Source organism: Scylla paramamosain, chromosome 27 (assembly GCF_035594125.1).
Source record: "Scylla paramamosain isolate STU-SP2022 chromosome 27, ASM3559412v1, whole genome shotgun sequence".
NCBI classification, from domain to species: Eukaryota; Metazoa; Arthropoda; class Malacostraca; order Decapoda; family Portunidae; genus Scylla; species Scylla paramamosain.
Window position 1 is genome coordinate 14,748,703 of NC_087177.1, and position 20,606 is coordinate 14,769,308.

At 42.5% G+C, this 20,606-nt stretch overlaps 1 protein-coding gene across 7 annotated transcripts in view; it reads left to right on the top strand.

Annotated features, from left to right (window-relative positions):
• The window catches only part of LOC135114267 (ankyrin repeat and fibronectin type-III domain-containing protein 1-like), a 283,842-nt gene that overhangs the window by 228,543 nt on the left and 34,693 nt on the right, over positions 1-20,606 (top strand). For 5 of the 7 annotated variants that reach the window (XM_064030127.1, XM_064030128.1, XM_064030130.1 and 2 more), the window contains one exon: positions 16,337-16,378. The exons of the other annotated variants lie outside the window; for them this stretch is intronic. In XM_064030127.1, coding sequence (XP_063886197.1) covers positions 16,337-16,378 — 42 coding nt within the window. The remainder of the gene's footprint in view (positions 1-16,336; positions 16,379-20,606) is intronic. 7 annotated transcript variants of the gene reach the window in all.

The following is a 20,606-nucleotide window of genomic DNA, read 5'->3' on the forward strand; positions in this document are numbered from 1 at the left end:
TCCTCCTCCTCCACGTCCTCAAAACTTTTCCCATCCTCCTCCTCCTCCCCCTCCTCCTCCTCCTCCTCCTCCTCCTCCTCCTCCTCCTCCTCCTCCTCCTCCTCCTCCTCCTCCTCCTCCTCCTCTTCCTCTTTCTACTCCTCTTCTTCCTCTTCTACGCATAACCTCTTTCTCCTCCTCCTCCTCCTCCTCCTCCACGTCCTCAAAACTTTTCCCATCCTCCTCCTCCTCCTCCTCCTCCTCCTCCTCCTCCTCCTCCTCCTCCTCCTCCTCCTCCTCCTCCTCCTCCTCCTCCTCCCCCTCCTCCTCCTCCTCCTCCTCCTCCTAAACCCTCATCATCATTATAAGTTCACCATCACCCTTTGTAGCCCAGAGGGAGAAGATATGATCCGGGACACGAAGAATAATGACGCTCAAGTGATTTCTCTTTGTTGTCCTCAGAAAAGAGAAGTGGTCTCACCAGTACCTCACTCTCATCACTCACCAGTACCTCACCACATCACTCACCATTACCTCAACACATCACTCACCGTTATCTCTCATCACTCACCATTACCTCACATCACATCACTCACCAGTACCTCACATCACATCACTCACCAGTACCTCACATCACATCACTCACCAGTACCTCACATCACATCACTCACCATTACCTCACATCACATCACTCACCAGTACCTCACATCACATCACTCACCAGTACCTCACATCACTCACCAGTACCTCACATCATCCACCAGTACTTCACATCACACGCCATCACCTAGAGAAACCTTGAGTGTGTCTACATAATAGTAAATTGACACCGCCCGGTATATGAAACAAAAATGACAGACCCCTTGTGTATCTAGCGAAAAAAAATTCTTGAAGTAATACTCGCAGAAGTATTATGATGTATTAATCAGTTTCATTACTTTCTCTCTCTCTCTCTCTCTCTCTCTCTCTCTCTCTCTCTCTCTCTCTCTCTCTCTCTCTCTCTCTCTCTCTCTCTCTCTCTCTCTCTCTCTCTCTCTCTCTCTCTCTCTATATATATATATATATATATATATATATATATATATATATATATATATATATATATATATATATATATATATATATATATATATATATATATATATATATATATATATATATATATATATATATATATATATATATATATATATATATTTTATAGTTAGAGTTGAAATAAGATCATGAAGAGCTGCTGCTGCTGCGGCGCGCATCTTCGTATCCTTGACCTTTGCTCTTGTGGTGAATAAAGGCCCGTACCAGACCCTCGCCGGGCGGTCTAGTACGTACCGCGGCAGACAGAGCACACATCCGGCTCGCCTCCTCGATTTGCCTCGCCACGTTCACTGAAATTGTAGCGACTTAATGATGCATGAATAATCAAAGAGTTAGCGCCTACTTTTGTTTTTTTTAAGTAATTTAAGAACAGAAACAGACGGTTTATTTTATCTGAAACTATAATGACCTAGTAGTGCACAAATAATGAAAGAGTTAACCCCTTTTTTTTTCTTTCTTTCTTAACAAAAAAGAAAAAAACGGACAACTTGTTTATTAGTGGCTGAAATTTCAGGAGTAATTTTATTTTTTTTTTTTTTTTTATGTAGGAATAGAAGCATGATGTTGTACGAGTCGCTTTCACTGCTCCCTTCTAAAGCTGGAGCCAATATAAAAGCTAATGCTTACTTTTCAGTTAATTAGCCGTCGCTTAAAGATTGATTATGAGCGTTAGCAGGGATGATGAACATGCACGGAGTTCTCGGGTCTTGTGAATCACAGTTGAGTGGATACGAAAGACAGCACGAGGAAAATATAAATTAGAATGTGTACGAAATTTTGTATTGCAGTATATCTAGTGTCTCCCATTCACCCTTCTGTAATGACTTTATGGTTAATAGTAGAGACAGGGCGAAGGAAATATAAAGAAGCTTACATTTGAGATTTGCATGAGAGTATATAAAGTTTTTCCCTGCCTGCCTTTTGTAATTACCTGAATGGTTAATAGCAGAGGTAAGGGAGGAGGTAAGGGAGCGATTATTCTTCATTAAATCCCTCTATTTTTTTTCCCTCCCGGTCTCCTCTCCTTTCTCCACTGTAATCCACTTCCTCTTCCATGCACTCCACCTCTCCACCGCATTTTTCACAACTCATCTCCACGTCTGCGTTCTTGTTTCCACACTTCCTCCTCGCGGTTTTTTCACTTCCTCCAGTCACTCACTTCACTTTCTTTCGTGTCACTCTTTACTTTCATTTTCTTTGTCCTCTTACGCAGTTATACTCTTTCCTTCATTTTTTCTTTCATATTCACTACTATCGTACGTACTTTCTCCATTTTTTTTCCTCGGCATCTCTTACTTCCTCTTCCCTTTTGTCTCCATTCAATTTAGTTCAGAGGCCGAATTTTGTTCTGTGTTATTTGTTCTTATGTCTCTCTCTCTCTCTCTCTCTCTCTCTCTCTCTCTCTCTCTCTCTCTCTCTCTCTCTCTCTCTCTCTCTCTCTCTCTCTCTCTCTCTCTCTCTCTCTCTCTCTCTCTCTCTCTGTAGCAATCTCTGTTCTCTGATTTATTTATTTTTTATATGATTTATTTTATTTGTGTATTTGTTTATCTATTGTATTTTGCTTCCTTATTAATTCACTTTACTTTATTTTATTTTGTTTATTTATTTTTATTCATTTATTTATTTATTTTATTATTGTTATTATCATTTTTTTATTATTATTTATTTATTTTATTTTTTATTTTATTTATTTTTTTTTACGCGTGACCCCATGTGACCCCAGTGCTGCGGCGCCTTCAGACACCCTACACTCTTCCACTGAGCATGCGATTGCCAACCATACTCTTCTTGTCACGCTTTTACCTCCCCAGTTTGTCTATCGTCATGATTCAGTGCTGCGTCTCTCCCCGCCTCCTGTTCCTTACTTCTTTTTTTTTTTCTCCCTCTCATTTGCTTTCCTTCCTTCTCCCTCACTTGCTTCATCTCTTCTTTATCACTGCTACCTCATTCTTTTTTATTGGTTAGACTATTTGAATTTCATCTTGTTTTCTCCCATTTGCTTTCCTTCCTCCTCCTCCTCCTCCTCCTCCTTTTCATCATCATCATCACCATCATCATCATCATCATCATCATCATTATCATCATTACCATCATCATCATCCTCAGTAGTCTTCGTTATCTTACTTCTCTCACTCACTGCACAATGACAGTACAGTCTTTACAAACAGCTGCCTTAGGACGCCAATACATTTGCTTCTGTTCCTTCCTGCTTTATATGTATTCCTCCTCGTTCCCTCCCCCACAAACCTCTCTCTCTCTCTCTCTCTCTCTCTCTCTCTCTCTCTCTCTCTCTCTCTCTCTCTCTCTCTGGCTTGTTTTCTCACTTTCTTAGCTTATTTGTTGGATTATTTAGAGAGAGGGAGTTGGTATTGGTAGTAGTAGCAATAGAGGAGGAGGAGCAGGAGTAGTAAGTTGTATACTTGTTTCACCGTTGTTATCGTAATAGTAATAGTAGTAGTAGTAGCAATAGTAGTAGTAGGAGCAGCAGTAGTATCAAATTACATTCTTCCTTCACCGGCTGAAACTTTATATAGTTAATTTTCTTCTGAGGCTCCGGGACACGAGGAACAGTGGGCGGGGAAGGGAGGCGAAAGAGGAGGAGGAGGAGGAGGAGGAGGTGTTAAGTTATAGACAAGCATCGTATAGTAACTATTTAACGTTGAAGGAGTCTTATATATGCTACTTCACTTTGTGGTGGTGGTGGTGGTGGTGGTGGATGAGGAACTAAACTGAGTGGAGGCGAAGAAAATTTTTACGATAATGGAAGTGACTGTGGCGTTGATGTAGTGTGGTTCAGTGTGGCGGAAGTGGAGGTGTGTGAATATTCTGGGGTGTGATGGAAGACGGGAGTGGATGGTATATAGAAATGCGAGGTAATGTGGTGGTCGTGGTAGATGGGAGGTGGTGGGGAGGAAATATTGTGGGAGCTGAGATAGAGAAGGATGGGAGTGTGGTGGTGTGATGGGGATGGTAGGGATGCTGGTGGGGGCGGTGATGGTAATGGTGGTGGTGGTGGTAGGGATGTTGGTGTGGTGGAAGAGGGATGCAGGTCACCGCTCTCACCATTGTGCAAGTCATTTACACACACACACACACACACACACACACACACACACACACACACACACACACACACACACACACACACACACACACACACACACACACACCAATAATTTTGCGTGTACCTACATGCCCCGTGAGGTTTAATATAATCATGTACACGTGCATATGTGTGTAGTGCGTCCGTCCAACACGTTCATGTGCGTAATTAGAGGCTGATAGTGAGGCAGCGTTATGTACGTTAATTGTTGTACGTAATAATTGTGCTGACATTTCCCCTTTCTGTGTGTGTGTGTGTGTGTGTGTGTGTGTGTGTGTGTGTGTGTGTGTGTGTGTGTGTGTGTGTGTATCGATATCACTATGTACGGTTGTTTTTTTTCAGCTAGTTTTATGCAATATACTTATGTAATCTGTTTCACTATTATTGTTGTTATTATTATTATTATTATTATCATTATTATTATTATTATTATTATTATTATTATTATTATTATTATTATTATTATTATTATTACTATTATTTTTACTACTACTACTTCTACTACTACTACTACTACTACTACTACTACTATCACTACTACTACCACTACTACTACTTCTACTACTACTACTACTACTACTACTACTACTACTACTACCACTACTACTACCACTACTACTACTACTACTACTACTACTACTACTACTACTACTACTACTACTACTACTACAACTACAAAATTATCACCCTACTTATCTTCTCTTCTCTTTTCTTTCCTTCTTTTTTTTACGCACCCTATTGCACTATAATAATTCCTTAAATACTCTATTGACGTCACTTGCGTCTTACTAAAAAATACTCAGAACATGTACAGACGACATGATGTTCCTCTCGTGTAGATACTTAACACACCGAAGGCATTCACTAGACATTCATTTATAAGTCACACTTTAATGATGGAAAATGTCAAAGGTTAGTATTGTCTTTCCAGTGCTTGAGTAATAGTATAGTAGTATGAGTAGTAGTAGGAAGTAATAGTAATAGTAGTAGTACAAGTAGAAGAAAGAGGAGGTGGTAGTCGTGATGGTGGAAGTAGTAGTAGTACTAGTAGTAGTAGTAGTAGTAGTAGAAGTAGTAGAAGTGGTTATTGTTTTTGATTGTGGTGTTCATGTTCTTGTTCTTGTTTTTATTTTTTTCGTTGCATATGTATTTGTAGTAGGACTAGCAATATTGGCAGTAGAAGAGGCAATAGTAGTGGTAGTTGTTGTAGTTGTAGTTGTAGTTGTAGTTATTGTTGCTATTGTTATTAAACTTGTTATTGTTGTCTTTGTAATGTTAGCTGTTCAAGTCGCAATTTTTACTGTAGTGGCGTTGCTTTGGTGTTTGCTGTGGTGGAGGCGACGTGACACTTCCACACCTCCATACATATACATGTCAGTTGATGTTATTATCGTTATAGTTGGCGATGTTCTTATTTTCCAGCCTGTAAATAGTATCAGTTTTATTTGTCATTGTTATTGACGTGCTTGTTATGTTGACAGTAATAGCGGCGGCGGCGTGAAACTTAACCTCTGTACCATGTCAGTTGATGTTATTATCGTTACAATTGGTGATTTTTTTTTCTTTCTCGTATATGGTAACAGTTTTATTCGTCATTGTTATTGGCCTGTTAGTTATGTTGACAGTAATGGCGGTAGCGGCGTGACACTCCCAGACCACCATCCATACACATAATGCCGGGTGTTGTCGGTGATAGTTATTGATAATGTCTTTCCGCCAGCCACGTGATTCAGTGCTCGGGGCCGCGATGACAAAGGCGATGCCGATGCGACACTCCGAACGTTCTGCGGCGGTGGGACAGGAAGGCGTGGGTGTGGGAAGTGAATTTAGCAAACACACACACACACACACACACACACTACCTGTTCTTTGTTTCTCGTCTATTTAAAAGTTCAGGAAAACGATGATGAGAAACTTAATAATACAGGGAAAAAAAAAAAGCACTCCAAGTATGCAGCATGTAGTAAATGTCACCTGTTGGCCACACCAGCGCCCCGAGGCTGCAGGACGCCGGCGGTACTCGTTCACTTCCCGCAGGCGACGCAGAAAGGTCACACCGACGACGATCTAGTTTTGCTGCCACGGAATTATTAGAGAGGACACAAGATTTTTCCTACTGTTGCCTATTCTTCGTTGTTTTCCTACTGCTATTGTGTCCTTTGACTAAAATGGACTCAGTAGTTAAGTTGTTACTGCCGACTTTACAAGGGGATTAAGTAAATTTATGGATAGTGATGATAGATTGGTATGGACATGTTTCATACAGGGACTGCCACGTGTATGTCTATTGCTTTCTCACAATTTCCCTTATGTTTTCATGTTCTTATGAGTCATGGCGCCATAGCACTGATGTTACATGACGTTGGTTAGAGTTGCGAGAAAGAGCTACCTCTCTCACCGATAAAATGCCGTGAGCGAGGAGCGAATTCCCAACTTTTTCAGCCGCGAGCAGAGTACTGTACCACCTGGTCCCCATTGCTTATGTTGTTGTTGTTGTTGTTGTTGTTGTTGTTGTTGTTGTTACTTTCTTGTTTTTATTGTTATTGTGTATTTGATGATGCTGCTCTTGTTGTCATTGTCGTCATCATCTTTGTTGTTGTTTTTGTTTTTGTTGTTGTTATTGTTGTCATCGTTGTTGTTATTGTTGTCTGTTGTTAATCTTGTTGCTGTTGTTGGTTTTTTGTTTTTTTGTTATGTTGTTGATGTTATTATTGTTACTGTTTTTTGTGGTTGTCGTTGTTAATGTTGTTATTTTTGTTGTTGTCCTTGTCGTCGTCGTTGTTGTTGTTATTTATGTTGCTGATATTTACGTTTGTCGTCTATTGATCATCATTCTATTAAATACGATTTTTTTTTTTCCAACTGTCATCACGGCATTATCGCCATGCGTTAAAATCAACCACTAATTCATTTACTATTCATTCATCACCAACAACACCACCACCACCACCACCCGTCACACACACCTCTGAGGCGGACACCATGAGGCTCAGTGTTCCGCAAGAAGGAAGTGTACAGGTAAATTGATCGCGGCGTTGGCATTTCCTTGGTTGTTGTCTCTCCGGGAGAAGCAACAGGCGGCGACCCAAAGGAAGGTGGCGATGGAGAGAGAAGGAGTGAACTGTGTTAGAGAGTACGTTTGTCTTTCAGTGTTTTGAGGTGGTAGTATCATCATCATCAACTTCCCTCAATCATCTCCACTCATCTCTGTTTTCCGTCTGTTCTTGGCCACCGCAGCGAAACATATCTCTCCTTTCAGTTATCTATTATGCCTCAGCGTCGTTCTACTATGCCAAAATTACCTTCCCGTTACTCTAATCGTCCATCTGTTACTCGTATGTATTCGGAGCACGATGTGTCTTGTTAAGTATGTACAGTATGTTGCTCTTTGTTATGTGTATGGTGTCGTGTCGTGCAGTTTGGTATGGTGCCATGTGACGTGGTGTGGTGGTTCAGCTTGCTGTGGTGCATTGCTGTGTGGTGTACCGAGCTCCTGGGTGACGGAGAGCAACTGGGAGAGGTGGTTATAGTGGTGATGGTGGTGGTGGTGGGTGGGCCTCGCCTTCCCAGAGCCACATCCTGAAACCCGGCGCGTCTCGGCGGGTGAGTAGAGTGAGTCACCTGCCCCGACGGGTGGGTGTTGCGTCACCTGTGTGTGGGTGTGGGTGTGGGTGGGAAGGAGTGTGGTAGGGTGGATGGGTAGGCGGAGAGAGACAGAGAGAGAGAGAGAGAGAGAGAGAGAGAGTGTGTGTGTGTGTGTATGTCTGTGTTAAGGCCTGTCCACACCAGGAAACATTGTTTGCAAACAGTATGCAAACTGTTTGCAAACAGTTTGGAAACATTGTTCGCAAACAGTTTGCAAACTGTTTTGGAAAACAATCTTTCACGCGTATTTGTTTCCCATCCAGAATGGAAAACAGTGTGTGTGTGTGTGTGTGTGTGTGTGTGTGTGTGTGTGTGCGGCGGAGGTGACGATGAATCAGTAGTGTTGATTGTCAGTAATTTCTGGAGACCTAAGATTTTGATCTTTTGTTAGGATTTAAGAAATTAGCTATTGTAAAATCTTAATGAAATTTTAAGCTGTGGGAGCAACATGCATAAAAGTATTTCAAAGTCAATCGTGGACATCCGAAGAAAACTGGTGAAACCATCTACTCTCAATCCCCCAGAAGCAAGTTACCATAAAAGATTTTTTTTCTCTCTCTCTATAAAAAAAAACTCACCCATCTCTTTTTCTTTTTCTTTTCCTTCCATTAATTTATCAAAAGTGCAAAGTAAAATACAGAGGCTGCTGTAGCAACCTTTACACTCATCGCAGGCAGGATGGCAACTGACAGGTTGCATTGTTTAGAAACAGTTTTCAGACTGTTTGCAAACTGTTTAGAAACAGTTTTCAAACTGTTTCTCTGAAACTGCGAACAGTTTGGAATCTGTTTGCAAACATTGTTTCCAAACAGTGTTTGCTGGTGTGGACAGGCCTTTAGGAGTTACCATCTTTCCCCAATTGCCAACCACTGAACACGTTTTAGTGGCGGCCAGGTTGAATCGGCTTATAACTTGAGTCCTGTGTCACATCCTCAGAGTTTCCTTGCCTTGCATCTCAACACCTGCGTGCGTACAGCGTAAGTCCTGCACACTATATTTATACTTGAGTCTCGTATTTCATGACATAATAACATTTTCATTTGTGCTTTTATTGCTTGCTTACTTTGACGCAGATAAAGATTTAAGAATAAATTTCTTTTTTATTTATTTGTTATTATATTTATGCATTTTTGGTCTTGATAACAACATTAGGTCGTCCAGGACAACACAATGCAATTTTCTACTTAATTTCGAACTCTAAGGGATTGGTACTTATATACACACAGTGGGCTCTTTTTTCCAGTTTCGTTGCGCTGACACAGAATCCTTCTTACATTAAAAAGTGTTTCTTCTTTTTAGTACGTAGAACGACAGTAGTATATGACTTTGAGATAGCTGGCGAGGCTGCAGCCGTGGGAAAACACACGTTTCATGGACCTTTCAGAAATCGTACCCTGTGGTGTGTTTGATAGGGAAGCGGTGGCGTGTGATTGGGTATAGGTGAAGTGAACGAGCGTTTGTTGCTGTTGTTTGTTACGATGACCTTCGGAGTCCATTAACACATACTATCTATAACACACTATAACTATAACACTATAACACACACACACAAACACACACACACACACACACACACACCGGCAATATGCTCTTCATCCATGTGGCTTTCCGGCGGTGCGTAGTGCGTTTCCCATCGTAGCCTGCGTAGCCTGACATACCGTTGCCCTTATTGAGATGTAACTGTGGCACGAGGGAGTGTGTGTACCCGGGACGCACGACCCCCAGCCCGCCACACCCGCGGCCAGCCCGTGGACCAGCGATTGTATTGCCCATTTCTGAAGAGAAAGCATTTTCTGATTTATCTTTGTGCGTCATGATTGTTTGCTCCAATATTTTCGCTTATTTTCAAGTTATTTACTCAGGTGTTATTTAGCTTCAGATTGAGTGCTGGTATATTTTGGACAGTCTCTCTCTCTCTCTCTCTCTCTCTCTCTCTCTCTCTCTCTCTCTCTCTCTCTCTCTCTCTCTCTCTCTCTCTCTCTCTCTCTCTCTCTCTCTCTCTCTCTCTCTCTCAGTGTCTATTGGAATCTATTACTATATCAAACATTGCTAGAAATATAACAAAAAGTATCAGAATATCGTCCACAAAATCATCTCATCATAAACTTTCCAAAGTAAATGTATGGCTGGCAGAGGCTGGTTTGACACCCTTGTTCCTATTTGCATGAGTTGCGTGCCTGGTGCAGCTGAAGCCACTTTTTCTGTACCTTATGTACTGAATCAGTGAGGCGGTGCACCGGGGGACGGGGAAGGGGATGAGAACTGAGCTGTGCATCAGGCTTGGCTGCCTTCCATTTATTTGCTTTACCGAACAAGAATTCACAATCAACCCACGTGTGCTTGAGTTCGTTGACATCATGAAACCCTCGAAAATAACCAATATCTGCGCTCCCTCGCTAAGTATGTTATTGTAGCATTAGATTACCCAATATTTTACCTCGCCAGCCAAACTCCGCGTCTTGCCTTTCCCAGTGACTAACGAACAGCTTCTCAAGGAAAGGAGAGAGCGGGCACGTAAGCAGTGACGCAATGGGTCTTGTAACTGAGGTGTTTGTCCGCTGTGTAATGTGCCAGATGATCGGGGCGGGGAAGGGACGGAGAGGGGAGATAGTTGTTGAGCCAGGTTTCCTCCTCACTCCTGGTAATGCTCTCAATCTTTTTTTTTTTTTTCTAGGCACTTGTTGGAGCATCCCATACACTGCTTTGCTTCTTCTTGATGTAAATTTAGTGGGTGAATGTTTGGCTTCACACCTGATTCTGCGCACCTGCCCAACGTGAAGGATTTATGTAAGATAATTCGCATGATTTGTGTCTTTAATAAGAGTCTACATTGGCTTCACAGTTTCTCGTTTAACACTATTTTTGGAAAGCTCAGAGCACGGGAAAGATTTATGAATGATAGTTACCCCTATATATTGGCTTTGTAGTCTCCGTTTTCTGTGTTGATGGAGGAAAGTCTGGCGGCAGGGAAGGCGGGCGGCGGGGAGGGGCGGTGGGGGTCGGCGTGATCCCAGCAGCCAGTCTCCCTGCGTGATGGAATGTCCACAACCTCCGTGCGGCGTCCCTCCCAGCGCCTCGCCAGTGCCCTCGCCCCTGGTCCACCATTCATCCCGCCCACCCCCTGCCCTGCCCTGCCCTCGCCCTCCTCCCGCCTGCCCGGCCTGTGGAGCCACTCGTCCCTCACGCTTACACCGGACTGCGGGCTGAGTGGTCCCCGCAGCGGCAGGACGTTCATTTTCCCACCTGTGTCCCTCGGCCCCCTCCACTCCAGGCTCCCCATGCGCCTCACACGCCTCCGCCTCGGGTGTCCCCCAGGGCAGCCCGCAAAACGACTTCCCTCGCCCCTTAGCTCCCACCCACCCAGCCACCCACCGTGACACACAAAGGGGTCCAAAGGTCACTCTCATTCGCCTGTGCTCGCCCGTCGCGGCGCTCCCAACACCTGCCCGCCTCGCCTGGGTTCACGCGGGTCAGCGACAGCGGCGATCGAGCAGTGATGCCGCCGAGTGTGTGGCCGCCCTAGGGCCGTCCTCTCGGCCTCCCCTTGAACAGTGACTTGGCCAGATTTGCTGCATCACCCGGACACCTTCTCTCCCCCTCTCCCCCTCCCGTCGTTCCCCTCACGACCCTCTCTGCTTTGCGCCTCACCTCTCTTCTCCTCAGTCCTCATCTCTGCCGTGCTCCCCTAAAACAAAGCACCGGAATCGCTGCAACGAGAGAGAGAGAGAGAGAGAGAGAGAGAGAGAGAGAGAGAGAGAGAGAGAGAGAGAGAGAGAGGAGAAAGGGAGAGAGGATGAGGAAGAACAAGGTGAAGGAGAAGATGTATAGAGAAAAAAGAAATCATCTCAGGTCGAGGCGTGTGTCGGGCGGGGTGGCGAGGCCCTTCCTTCCTCACCATTCGGTCAGCTGGCCTGGCTCTTTGTCTAGCAGGAGGGACTCTCGCCCAGCTGACCCGCGTTAAGAGCGGCCAGGTGCCTCATTTCCGGTGAGTCCCGGTCACTGAGGTCCCTGGTAGCCTGAGGGACAAGGGGGGCGAGCAGGGAAGGTCACGGCACGGATGATGATGCTCAGGGCAGAGCAGCGTAAACAGTGCGATTATAATGACAATGGTGGTGATGATGACGATGGTATCAGTGAGTGATGTTAATTATAGTGCCGCTTATGCCCGAGTGTTACGTGTTTCCTGTCATGAGACCTGTGCTTACAAAAACGATTCATGTGACCCATTTTTGCTGCCATTTCCTGCTGTCTCTCCTCTCGTGTTTCATCCTCAGCTGCTGCTCCTCCTCCTTCTCCCTCTTTCTCCTCTCGTCCCACCCGCTCACCTCCTTCCCTACCGTCCTCCGTCCTCCCACTCATCTCCCGCAACCCTTCCCTCTGCTCCTCTTCTCCGCTGCAACCCTTCACTTACACCTCCCAACCGTAGTAGCAGCAGCAGCAGTAGTAGCAGTAGTAGTAATAGTAGTAGTAGTAGTAGTAGTAGTAGTAGTAGTAGTAGTAGTAGTAGTAGCAGTAGTAGTAGTGAAGTGATAGTACTTAGGAAGGAAATGATGCACGCTTGATTTTTATAGGTTTTGTTCTATTTATGAATCAAAGGCAGTGTGAAAGCTTTCAGATGACATAATTTATTATCAAGAAGACCTCACACACACACACACACACACACACACACACACACACACACACACAGAGAGAGAGAGAGAGAGAGAGAGAGAGAGAGAGAGAGAGAGAGAGAGAGAGAGAGAGAGAGAGAGAGAGAGTTTATTAACCACAGTCAATATTCTTATTTTTATTATATACTACATAAATACTAAATGAAACATACTAAATAATCAACCAACACCTGATTATTACTGTAGTCCACACCATATACCCAATACATGAACAAACCCAACCTTGAGAATCTCTCTCTCTCTCTCTCTCTCTCTCTCTCTCTCTCTCTCTCTCTCTCTCTCTCTCTCTCTCTCTCTCTCTCTCTCTCTCTCTCTCTCTCTCTCTCACACACACACACACACACACACACACACACACACACACACACACACACACACACACACACACACACACACACACACACACACACGCACACACACACACACACACACATCAAAGAGCCGCCGTCATTGTATCTGAAAAATGCAAACTCCACGTGCAACACATCCTGCTGGGAAAACCTCACTTCTTTACTTACACCACATGACCAAACCTTTTACTGCCGCGGCTACAAGCGTTACGGGGAAACAAACTAATTCTTTTTATTGTGTGTTATTGTATTCTCAAAATCATTACTTAACGTCATAATGGAGACAACCTTACACAACTAAAGGAAAACTAAAAAAAAAAAAAAAAAACGAAAAGAAGAGGGATGGAAGAAGGAAATATGATAAAGAAACTGAGAAAATTGATATATGTCACATGTTACAAAAGAGAATAGCATTGTATTTCCCCGAAATAAATACTGTATCAGCAACATTTTTCTCTCCACTAACTAAACGCAAACTATTTATTAAGCCTCAGTCAATCGCAACGATATTCAAGTCAATATAATTGCCTTTATAAAACCGTATCATTATATGTAGCCACTCTTGGCAAACAGTAATTCATAAATACACTACCTACAAATTTCCTCCCTCATTCAGTGTAATGAACTAAATAAAGCAAACTTTAAAAAAAAAGATCAAGTTAATATCATTGCTTTCATAAAACCGTATCATTGAATTTATCCACCTTAGTAAACAGTAACTCATAAATACACTGCCTTTAAATTTCCTTTCTCAGTCAGCTTAACAGTAACAGAGTAAAGCACAAGACAAAAAAAAAAAACCTGGCGGCGGTGGTATAGTGGATGTGACTCAAGGCTGTGTGTGTTCTGCTGAGCGAAGGCAGGGACGAGTATCAAACTCTCAACGGGTGGCAGCAGCACAAGGCAGTAAGGCTCACGCTCTCACGCTCTACACCTCCGTCCCTTATACACCTCCTTCCGTCTTTCCAATTACCATGCAAATAGTGAAGGGAAGGTAGCCTTGGTGATGACGAATATCCAGTTAAGCAAAGCCTTGGCCGTGAGAGGGAATAATGGGAGGAAGAGTTGTTGTTAGGGAGAGAGAAGGAGAAGGAGAAAACGTTGAAAAAGAGAAGAAACAGACAGAATGTGCCTAGGAAAGATATACGAGTATATCCTACAAAAACCAGGGATGAAAAGGAGGAGGAGGAGGAGAACGGAGAAGAAGAGGGAAGAAAAAGGAGAAACGACGAAATAGGAGAAGATGGAAAGGAAACGAGGAGAGGAAGGAGTAAGAGTGAAAAAAAAAAAAAAACAACGCAACAGGAATTGAAATAGAGGTCGGAAATGAGAGGATAAGAGAGAAAAATATAGATTAGACAATTATGAAGCAGGTGGGCTGTTTATATGAGAAAAAAATCACGAAAAGAACGAAGAGAAGGACGAGGAAATACGATGTTGTAAATAATATAAGAAAAGGGAGAAAAGAAAGGGAAACAATGCAAAATAGTAAACAAGAATGTAGTAGAGATGACGTTTACGTAAAAAAAAAAATATATATATATATATATATATATATATATATATATATATATATATATATATATATATATATATACATATATAGGAAAACAATCAAAACAGGAGCAGGGTGAGTAGAGCAGAGGGGAGGGAGGTGATGCAGCGAAAGGGAGGATGGGAAGGGAAGGGAAGGGAAGGGAAGGGAAACGTGCACAAGGTTAGCGGCGTCTAGGCCACACATCTGCAATTCATTAGGTGTCGTGATAGACTTCCCCTATTTTGTGGCAATCATTTTCATAACTCGCTTTCTCCCCGCAGCGTGAAGTTGTTGCTGTTGTTGTCGTTATTTTTCTTATCGTTGTCTTTGTCGTCAGGATCCTGCCACGCTGTCTATACGCACTGCTGCTATACGTACTGTGTGTGTGTGTGTGTGTGTGTGTGTGTGTGTGTGTGTGTGTGTGTGTGTGTGTGAGTGTGTGATTATTTACTCAGGAAATCGTGGTGTCGGTAAGGGAGGATGTACAAAGGACAGCGTGGAGAACATATGTGTCGCTCCTTCTAGTGTGTGTGTGTGTGTGTGTGTGTGTGTGTGTGTGTGTGCGTGTGTGTCAGAGGATAGTCTACTGAGGCGTTCACAATTCTTGTAACGTTTCACTTTACCGGGAGATGCTGTCTTGATGTTTCCCAGAGCCTCGAGACGCGCTTAGATAGATTTATAGAAGAGGATGAGAGGAAGGCATTAAATAAACAGAGGACGTCATGTCGAGTATCATTGTGCACTCATTGCCATTGTAACTAGTCTTTCCTCTATCTTAAGTCCTTTCATACGCTCGCAGTCTTTCAGTTCTCAGGTTTTGTAAGGAGACTGTCAGACGAGTTAAATTAAGGGGAAAAACGCTGGACAGTGGGAGTGTCTGTGATATGGTACTTGACTTATGATAATGGCTGGGCACTATAAGCAGAAGAATCAAAATATATAAATGAATAAATAGAAAAGGAAAAATAAGACTAAAGAAAAACGTGAGAAAGAAATAAAAAAAAGATAGAAAGGAGGGAAAAAAGAAAGGATGGGGCGATAAAATAAAAACTAACTTACGGATTGATGAACTTTCAGTGACGGTTTTTGAACGTTTTGATGAATTACATAAAGTTTGGAAAAATAAAAATTGAACGCTGACGTATTGCTTTGATCATTTCCGTATCCCTTCCTCTGTCACAGGAACACGTTCACTGACCTGTGTACAAATGCGTGTTAGTCTTCCCTCATTTCCCTTTCCCTGGCACGGCTTGCGGATCTAAGCCTCTGTGCACCAATATGTATTAGCATTGTTCTTTTATTGGTCGTTTGTCGCGTGCGTGACTCTTCATCTAACGAGTGTATTAATCACATTACATTGAGTAGAAAAGTTTTGTAATATTAAATAGCTGAGACGGAAAGGTTGTATGGAAGTTAAATTACAAGACTTTCTCCCTTTCTGGGGATGAAAGTCTTGTGTTCCACTTACTTTGGGTGTTATAAAGCATCTTTTAGCAATACGTGTATACTAAAGCCAGTGTCCTTTCTACATAAAAAAAAAAAAAGACTATATTATTAACCCCATAAATCTGACAGCCTTTTTTATATCTTTACCTGGTCTAAGATTAAAATGTTTTATGGAGTTTTATGGTTACTCTCTTACAATTAATACCAATATCCTCTGTTTCATAAAAGTTTTAGTTTCATACAACTCTAACTTACAATAAACTATTTCATTAAGTTCCAAAGGTCACTGATTTTAAGGGTTAATAGCACTTTTTTGATCCATCTTTGTGGTGTATACTTCACTATATCACTTGTTCCCTCAACCCTTTTTCGTTGTAGTGTTGGTGATTCAATGTTGATTCTCATGAGTGTGTATTTGTCAGAGTACAGAATTAAATGTTTGATGATATGTTGCTTGTGGCGTGACTCAGGGTTGTCTGTACTAATGGTGATTTTATTTCCTCAACAGGTGAGTGGAGCAAATCTCTGGGGGTGCCGGTGACGTGTTCAGGTAAGGCCTCACCTGTTGGGCTCGAGCGGCACGCGTGTGAATGAAACACGGAGGATTCCCCGAATTCTGAAACGCTTTGCACTCTCACCGCGACTAATTTCAAAGGCTACAGAGATGATTAGCTGAGTTCTCACGAGTGTTTCTCCTGTTAATAATGTAGAAATCCTGTTGATCTGTTATTAGAACCATAAAAACACCCTAAAAAGTCTGTCACTTCATCTAGAGCCTTTTGAAAGTAGTGGAAGTGCGGCGCAGGTGTTTCATCGTATGGTTCATTACCACACACACACACACACACACACACACATACACACACACACACACAGTTGGAAAGGACACATGTTATCTGTTCATGAGTCAGCGTTGCGTTGAAGCCATGCGGCGTCGTTTGGTGAGTCGGTGAATCCGCGAGATCGATGAGTCCCTACATAGCACCTCCTGTGGCGCCAAAACCGAAAGGCAACAGGCAGAAGTCCCTACCAGAAGGCTAATGAATCGCCCCCACGCGTTATCCCGCAGCCCACACATGATTTACGGCTAGAGAGAACCACAGCAGCAGTGGGGGGCGGGGTGAGTCAAGGCGGAGTGAGGTGGAGAGGGAAGCAGCGGGTGGCACTTCCTGCGTGTAGTGCCGGCAGCTGGTGACACTCTACACTTCTTTGCCCCACCCACTCCCCGCCTCCACCCCGACCACTGGCACGCGCCTCTCCTTCCTCATCCGGTCGGTTAGGGCCACGTGGTGTTGTGAAGGGAAGGTCTAGGTCTTGGAACACCTCAGCGCTGGGTGAGCGAGGCGGGAGGCTGTTTGTTGTTGCCGCACGACCCATGATGGACTTAGCACTACGTCAGTTTCATTTTCCCTGAATCTTCTTACTTCATCTGGGAACCGAGAGGAAGGGGAGGCTTTGCTTGGCTCTGAAATAGGAACCTAGAGCAATTAGTAATGGCTTTCTTCTTGTTCTCTTTTGTTTCTACTACTAGTACTATTAATGTTACCACCACCACCACCGCCTTCACTACTACTTCTGTTACTTCTTCGTCTTCTCATTATTATTGTTATTATTATTATTATTGTTAGTAGTAGTAGTAGTAGTAGTAGTAGTAGTAGTAGTAGTAGTAGTTTTCAGAGACAAAGGAAGGCCAGTGTTTCAAAAATAGCTAACACGCTCTCTTTAGTCGCGCCACATAGCGTCGTAGGACCTCAGAGGCCACTATCATTTTAGAGCTTCAGTTCCATTTAGCTTATTATTCCAAGGGATGGGATTGTTGGGATCACTCTTACAAGGGAGAGGGGGCGCGACATACGAGTATTGCGCATGCGTATTTGTCAGGTTTTGAATTCAAGTTTCTGTTATATGTGAGGATGGGACGGAAGAGTTACCGTACACTTACACGCTAAGGAGAACTTATGATAACTTATGTTGGTTCTTAAACTAAAAAATAAATGAATCGTCGAACAACTTAACCTTCTACTGGCTTAACACTTTCACTGTTAGACATTCTTTTTTCCCACAATCCCTTACAACTTTTCACACTTATAATTATACTAAAGCATGTTAAATATTCCTGTGGTCTATAAATTACAAACCTTTTTCCTCTCTTTATTCTATCTGTCCATGCAAGCTATATTTCCATACTGCTCTGAATGTTACCAAAATGCGAACATAGCATTAGTAAAAAGGGTTAAATAAAAAACGCCCATAATTAACGTGGTCAAAGATGATAACGGTCAGACAAGATCACAGCCTAACAAAAATCAGACGAAATTTTTTAGTTTAATGAATTAGTAATACTGATATTGTAATGTCGTACAATGTTGCTGCTCCGCGACTGAGAGTAGACATATGACTTCACTATAATGGCTCACACTTTTTAAACCAGAAAAGATAGAAAGAAGTTGGTTCTGAAATGGAGTGGTAGATGAGTGGAATAGACCCAGTATTCGTATTGCTAGTGAAGAATTGTTAGAGAGCTTTTAAAGAATATGAGGCAAATGTTTTATGGATGGGGACAGTATGTGGATATAGATGGGCATGCTTTATACAGGGATTGCCACATGTAAGCTTGCTGATTTCTTTTTTTCTTTTTTTTTTTTATCTTTCCTTGTTTTCTTATATTCTTGTGACTGAGGTGTGCGATAAGAAGAAGCGAATGATAATGTATTTCATGTGGTGAAGGTGTATAGAATAAGGATGATGATGAGAAGAGGGAGAATAAGAAAACGAAGATATTACCGCTTCATCTACCGTTACTGCTGGTGAGCACGCTTACGATGCAGTGCTATGTATGTGTGTGGCATAAGAGAGATGGATAGTAAGAAGCGGGGAAGACAGAATGGTGAGGCTGAGGAGAGGAGAAAAAGCAAACAAGCCAGCATACATGTTGACTACTTCAACTACCGTTACTACTGCTGAGTATGCTTTATTATGAAATGCCAAGTGTGCGTGCACCATGACATAGTTAGAAGCATGGAAGACTGAATAGTGAGGTGAGGAGAGGTAGAGGAGCAAGCAAACGAGCATACATCTACTTCCACTACTATTACTATTGCCGAGTATTCTTTACAAATTCTATGTACGGGTATGTGTGCAGCATGACAAAATAGTTAGAAGCATGGAAGACTGAATGGTGATAAAGAGAAGAGGAATAAGAGCAAGCAAGCAGCAAGGAGCAACCAGCTTCTATTACTGTTACCACTGAGTATTCCTTACCATGCAATGCTAAGTATGCGTGTGACATAACAGAGATAGTTGGATGCATGGAAGATTGAATGGTGATTTTGAGAGGAATAAGAGCAAGCATGCAGCAAGGAGCACCCAACTACTCCCACTACTATTACTGCTACTAATAATGATCCTGGTGCAGTGCTAGTACGTATATGTATGGCATAACATAGCAGGAAGTTAGAGGTAAAAATAGATTATGCTAATGAGAAAAAAGAAAAACAACCAAGCAGGAAGGAGTAACCAACTGCTTCCGCTACCGTTGCTGCTGCTAAAAATAATCAGGATGCAATTTTACGTATGTGTGTGGCATAACATAGCGAGGTAAAAATAGAATGATGCTAGTAAGGAAGGGAAAAAGAGCAAGCAAAACAGACGTACAATTACATCCACTACCGTTACTATTACTGAGTGACCATAATTCAGTGTTACGTATGTTGTATGTCGGTAGTTAGGGGGTAGAACGATGCACATAAAGAAAGGACTAAGAGCAAGCAAAACTAACATACAACTACTTTTACTACCGTTACTGTTACTGAGTATGACCATAATTCAGTGTTATGTATGTACGTCGGTAGTTAGAGGTAAAAATAGAATGATGCTAATTAGTAGAGGAAGAAAAAGCGAGCAGCACAAGCATACAGCTACTTGCACTATCAATACTGCTAATGAGTGTGACTATGATCCAGTGCTGTGTGTGTGTGTGTGTGTGTGTGTGTGTGTGTGTGGCATAATAGAATCACAGGGACGTGTTGAGCGAGGTGGGGAGAGGATTGAGCATTATATCTTACTCTCAGCTGTGTAGGTCGTTAATAGGTTAGGAGGGCGCTGTATCGGACGGATGCTGTTGGTTATGCTGCTAGTACTCCGAGAAGGTTAAATACACGAGATATACGTATGTGTTTACATTACGTTCTTACGTCCTATGACGCCTCAGTGTGTGTGCGTGTGTGTGTGTGTGTGTGTGTGTGTGTGTTTAGTATAGAGGGCAAGGTCACGGTGAGATGAATGTAGTTGCGTAGATGCACTAAATCACTCTTTTCTAAAAGTGTTGATGACAGTGGCATTGACAGCATCTTTTATTTTACTCAAACATAACATATAGTTTGATTAAGCATGGCAAGTTAATATTCTGTCGGTTCTTCCTTTCAGCTTATACCTCAATAGACGAGTTTCCTTTTGAACGTTTTAAGTAATTACTCTGCAACGAAGATACACAACAAGCTAAAGAAATTTCATATACTTATGCAACAATGTAAGAGGAAGGTTTTAAGACACGTATCATCAGTTTTTTTTAATAGCCCTTCTGACTACCCTCTTGGGGGACTGACGTCCTCGATGGGCTTCTTTTTTTATTGTCTCTTATTACCCTAGAGTCCACTCTTACATAAAAAATAAATAAATAAAAGTTGTGGACTAATGTGTGTCTCTTGCTTTATTCTAGCACAGGGGCGGCAGTTTTAAGCGGTTACCATAGAACGAAGACACAGAACAGGCTGGAGAAG